The sequence below is a fragment of the Rattus norvegicus genome, chromosome 15, assembly GCF_021556685.1.
Source record: "Rattus norvegicus strain SHRSP/BbbUtx chromosome 15, alternate assembly SHRSP_T2T, whole genome shotgun sequence".
Lineage (NCBI taxonomy): Eukaryota > Metazoa > Chordata > Mammalia > Rodentia > Muridae > Rattus > Rattus norvegicus.
This window is the reverse complement of record NC_141548.1, coordinates 26,323,822-26,329,013: the sequence shown is the minus strand read 5'-3', so window position 1 is coordinate 26,329,013 and position 5,192 is coordinate 26,323,822. Positions and strand designations below refer to the sequence as shown.

At 42.2% G+C, this 5,192-nt stretch overlaps 1 protein-coding gene across 2 annotated transcripts in view; it reads left to right on the top strand.

Annotated features, from left to right (window-relative positions):
• The first annotated feature begins 148 nt into the window (after window positions 1-148).
• Exoc5 (exocyst complex component 5) overlaps window positions 149-5,192 on the top strand; it is a 46,013-nt gene continuing 40,969 nt past the window's right edge. The window contains exon 1 of one of the 2 annotated variants that reach the window (XR_015638153.1): window positions 149-423. Coding sequence is in view for 1 of the 2 variants with exons in the window: in NM_022204.3 (NP_071540.1) it covers window positions 397-423 (27 nt within the window). In the remaining variant the exon portion in view is untranslated. The remainder of the gene's footprint in view (window positions 424-5,192) is intronic. The other variant, NM_022204.3, reaches the window with a different exon arrangement.

Sequence of the window (5,192 nt, the reverse complement as noted above, 5' to 3'; positions counted from 1 at the left end):
ACTCTTATCTCCCACTTCCGGGATGGCGGCCCGCGAGGCTCAAGGCGCGTCATTCGCTTTCAAATGAGCGCCTCCGCGGCCAGCCGGCCGCTCGCTCCTTTCGCCCGCCCCGCGAAGTCCGCCGGGCGCGCGCAGCTCCACTTCCGGCGTGCGAGGCGGTGACAATGGGAGCGGCGCGGGCGGCGCTGGGAGGCAGCTGACAGGCGTCTGCGGCTCCGCTTCATGGCCGCTCTCTTGCGCTGTCTTCGCTGTGTGAGGACCCGGGCAACCCGCAGCGGTGCGCAGCCGGGGCCGGAGGCGGTAGGCCGAGTTGGGACTGGTGAGCCGCGCCTCTGAGGCGCAGCATGTGAAGCGGAGACGGCCTCGAGCGCGGGGCGAGCCTCTCAGCCGGCCGGCATGGCCACGACGGCCGAGCTCTTCGAGGTGGGTCCCGGGGCTCCGCGAGCGGCGGCGGGGGAAGGGCGGGAGCGGTGCGGGTGTCGGCGGGACGCTGGGCCCATTCGGGTGGCAGGGCGACCAGACGTTCTGGCGACAGGACGGGCAGTGGGCAGGGCTGACTCGGGAGCCCGGGTCCGGCGAGCCGGATCTTGCCGTGCAGATCCTCACGACAGTGCTGCGGGGGACAGCTGAATTGAGAATCCGGGGGGCTTCTCCGTGCCGACGTTTCGACAGGCTTAGGAGCCGCACTGGGGTGCCTGCCCGCTTCCCTTACAGTCGAAAAGACTGGGAGGATTCAGGACAATAAAGGCCTACTTAGCCTTACCACCGAAGGAAAGCGACACATCTTACTGACTGCATTTAATTGCTGTGGAACCATCCAACTGCTTGTTAGAGGATCCTTGGGGTGTGAGAGGCTGTGGGGGGCGTTCAGGTGCATTTCTTGAGTATTTCGATGTTTAAACATGACAGTTGGATTTTGTGGCGTGTCAGTTTAAGAAGCTGTGAGGGTTGAGATAATGGAATGGGATTATAAGACAATGAAACAGTATCTCCTTACGTGGAAAAAAAATAGAAGTAGAGATATGAAGAAAAATGAAGGATACACCATCTCCCCCTTTGGGGGCGTGATTACTTCATAGCTACAGAAGTGTAAGTTGTAGAGAACACTGCAGTTCCCAGTTAAGGATTTCGCCGTAGGTGAAAATTGTACATCCATTTGGTTTGAGCATTAGCATGTTTTGGGACTTGAATTTTAAATGCTGTAGTTTCCATAATAAATCTAACTTTTCAGTTACTTTTTTTTGTTACTGAACCTTCACTTGCATTTGTTCAGAGAAATTGTACAATGGTTAAATTGTAAGTTGTAATGAAAGTGATTTGAGTAAAGGCTTATAATTACACCTAAAAAATTTATTGCTAATCCTTAGATGTAAACGTCTGGAGATATAGAACATTAGCTTCACTGATCATAAAATTCTGCGGTCCCTTCATGTATACTAGGCCAAGGAAACAGCCCTAATACTCTGAAAATTCACTGTGTATCCTTGGTCAAGATATTAGATACTTCCGTGATTCCTTGTTTCAATTTGTACATCTTACAGGCTTTGTGATCTTTAAATAATACATTTCACGACAAGCTACTTATTAACAGAAAAACATACTATCTTTCTGTTTTGATGAGTTCTCTTTTAACATCCACAGCTTTCTCTTGGGTCATACTATATTTTCTTCTTTAAATGTATGACCAAAGATGTGTTCAGTAACTTATTTGAAAATGTGCTTTCTTTCCCAGGAATGAAGAAAGGGGAAGGTGATGAGGAAATTTGTTTTTTGTTCTCTAGGTCTTGCCATTTAGTGGAGTCATTTAGCTCAGTGGCAGCAGTTCTGTAGGAGAGAAAGCCAATGATGGCACAGTAATAAGAAGATTCATAGAACACTCAGGTCTCAACCGGGGTGATCCCACCCGTCATTTGTAGTTGTTATTTCATTAAAATTAAAAGCATAGTAATCATTACAACGAAATGGTACCAGTTATGTATAATTTAAGTTTCTTGGTCTTTTCCTGGATGGCTTTGAGCCTAACCCTGCAATAGGCTCTTCTTGTGAATAAACCTTCATTCTCCAAGTGAAAAGTTGACTTTTTTTTACTATAGAGAGGGGAGAAGGAAAAAGGCCCCCAGTGTCTGCTGCCGTTTCCTGCAGCTACTGCCACAAATAGGGCCGCAGATTGTCAGGCGGTGTCTTTCTCTCCTACTTCCCATTCTAAGTCACAGCTGGAGAACTGGGGAAGATAGGGCAGGATGTAGTCAAGGGTATTTTGTTTTTCTGCATCCTGGTTTTCATGTACTTCTAAATAGAATTGTACTTTCATTTTCCGAATTAGAGGAATTAGGTGGAAACAAAGTCGAGCTTTGAATCTATGAAATTTCATTGCTAACTCTGCCTTTTATAAAATCTTATTACTGGTTTGGTGACTCATCCTTTTTGTAACAGACAACTTCTGACAGTAAAATCAAACCGTAAATCTTTCCTCGGTTGACAGAATGATTTGTTAATAGGTAACTCAGTTACTGCATTAATGTATACCCTGCAAGTTGCCCAGAATATCATCTTAGTTTCATTCCTTGCTGACAGGTCTTTCTGAAGGAATCCGTCTGTGGTGTTTTAAGTAATAAACTCAGGATGGCCTATCTGAACTGAGATTCCTCCGTGGTTTGGATTAATGACATATTCAGCATATTAAAACATGACTTGGGTGGTAAATTCTTGTGTTGCTGCCTACATTGCTTTTTTCTATGTTCTACTGAAGATACTTCCTTCTCCTTTGGTGACTGCCTCTCCTGTCATTCTTACTGATTATTCGCATTTCTCTTGGCAGGTTACATGCTGTAGGAGAGTTCTTTGTTAAAAACTAGGGCCAGTTACCTATTCAATAAATACTTTTGAGTACCTAACAACTTCAAGATAAAGTGCTAAAATTAACAGCACTGAATATCACTTGCCACAGAAAAGTTTTCATCGGTTAAAAGATCCTGAACTAAAAAAATTATAGATGGGGTAGACAGCTGAGTTAACTGGTAAGCGTGGTGCAGAAGAAAGTCAGAATCCTTCTGTCCTGGAGTAATTAATTTCCACGTACTAATAGTATCATAAGTTAAGTGTTAATAGACGAGAGTAGAAACTTCAAGCAGGAGATTAACTCCAGCTTGTAAGGGGAAGGGAATGTGTGTGTGTGTGTGTGTGTGTGTGTGTGTGTGTGTGTGTGTGTGTGTGTGTGTTGTGTGTGTGTGTGTGTGTAGAAGTAGTGGCTCAGGGCAAGTCTTTGAGATGAGAGGAGAATTTGAGGAGGTTTTAAGAAAGCTTTTGTAGAACATGTGTAAAGGAACTGATGACTTTCCTAGTAGGCTTACGTGAGTCATATGACTAATGTTAGTGTGAAGTCATACGACTTTCAATGAAGATTATCGACAGTCTGTCATTGTTACTAATACCTGTTCTCGTCACTTCATAATCCGTCCACATTGTCTGTTATTGGTTCTTTAACCTAAAAGGTAAAATTCTTAAACTAATTTAATGGAGACAGAAAAATGAGGATTTGGGAATGTATTTTGGAAAGGATTGAAAAGAATTTGGTTACTGAGAAGTTAATGTGTGTGTGAAGTTGGGAAAGGAGGTGGTTAATGATATATTAACCACAGCAAAGAAAATTGATAGGACTCTTTCAGGGAGAAAATGATATGATAATTTTAAGTATATGTTAAGGAAAGAAGGAATATTTTTTTTCAAGTATATGTTAGGCTGGATCTAGTGGGCCATCTGTAATCCCAGTTACTCTAGAGACCACTGCAGGATTGCTGCAAGTTCAAGGCCATATGGGACAACTTAGACTCTTGTCTCAAAATGAAAAGCAAAAATGACTGAGGTTATAGCTGAGTGCTTGACTAACTCATAGAAAGCACTGAGTTAAATCCCCAGTGTTGGAAGAAGGAGGGGAAGATGTATAGATTAAAGCCAGGTGTTAGAACACACAGTTGTAGTCAATCCCAGCTTTGGGAGGTGGGCAGGAGAATTAGAGGTTCAGGATACACTTGGCTAGAGTGAGACCCTTTTCCAAAAACCTAAAAATAAACAAAACTATGCAACTACTATTAGCAGTTTTGAAATTATTGCTTTATATGGATAATAACCTAGGCTTGGGAATGGACAGTATCTCTCAACTCAATGTCTCAGTAGCTGCATGGTCTGAGAAATCACCTATTTTCTGTCACTGCATTTTTCTCTGTAGAATGGATGAGAGAATACTCGTTTTCCCTTCAGAAGGTTATTTTGAAGATTACTTTGTTTCTACCTAGGGGTAGGGAGAATGACGATTTACCTTAAATTGATGAACTACTTAGAAGAATACAGTTAAAAGAATGGTAGCCACTTTGAATTTAAGTGAATTAATAGGAAGGAGGGACCTGGCAGGGTAGCAAATGCTTGTGATTCTGGAATTGGGGTTGCAGAACAGGAAGAGTGTGAGTTTGAAGTCAGCTTGTTCTACAAGGTGAATTGTTAAAAATAAAATAAAATAAATAAATAAATAAGTAAGTAAGGTTGAGGGTCTCTCAGCTTTTCAGAGGAGACTCAGAAGTCACCCTAGAGAGTGGTAGCTCACCACAGTGAGAGAGAGAGAATTGCAGAAAGTGACTGGGAGGTTAGAGTCATGGTGTCTACCAGAATATCTGTCACCCTGCAGTACTCTTCCTCGTGGGTCTGTACTTTTTCATGAATTTGAAAGTTGAAGACAGGCATTTATTGGGTGAGAGGAAGCACAGGCATGACAACAGACACAGAGAAAAAGACTTCTCAAAGCATACGCAGGACTCAGAAAGCCAAAACTCCAAGATGTTTTAAAACTCAGTAGTAAAACAAACTTGGAGCTAACTTCTCTGATGTTCTCACTTTTTGGAATTGAAATAAAATAAGATGAGATGAAAAAGCTGAGTTAGGATGATATTTAAAGACCATTCTTGCTTTAAAATTTTAAACGAATTCTGTGATTCTCTTCAGCCGTGTAAAAGATACCATTATATTCTTTACTTTTTCTTTGGAACCTGAAATATCAGATATTTTTCAGAAATAAAGCATATTCTCTCATGGGAAAAAGATTTTACTTAATATAACCTAAAAAAAGATACATTTCTATCTACCAGTCATTTAAAACATTGACACCTCTTTCAAGATTGAATCTTGTATAGGTAGTTTCCAAA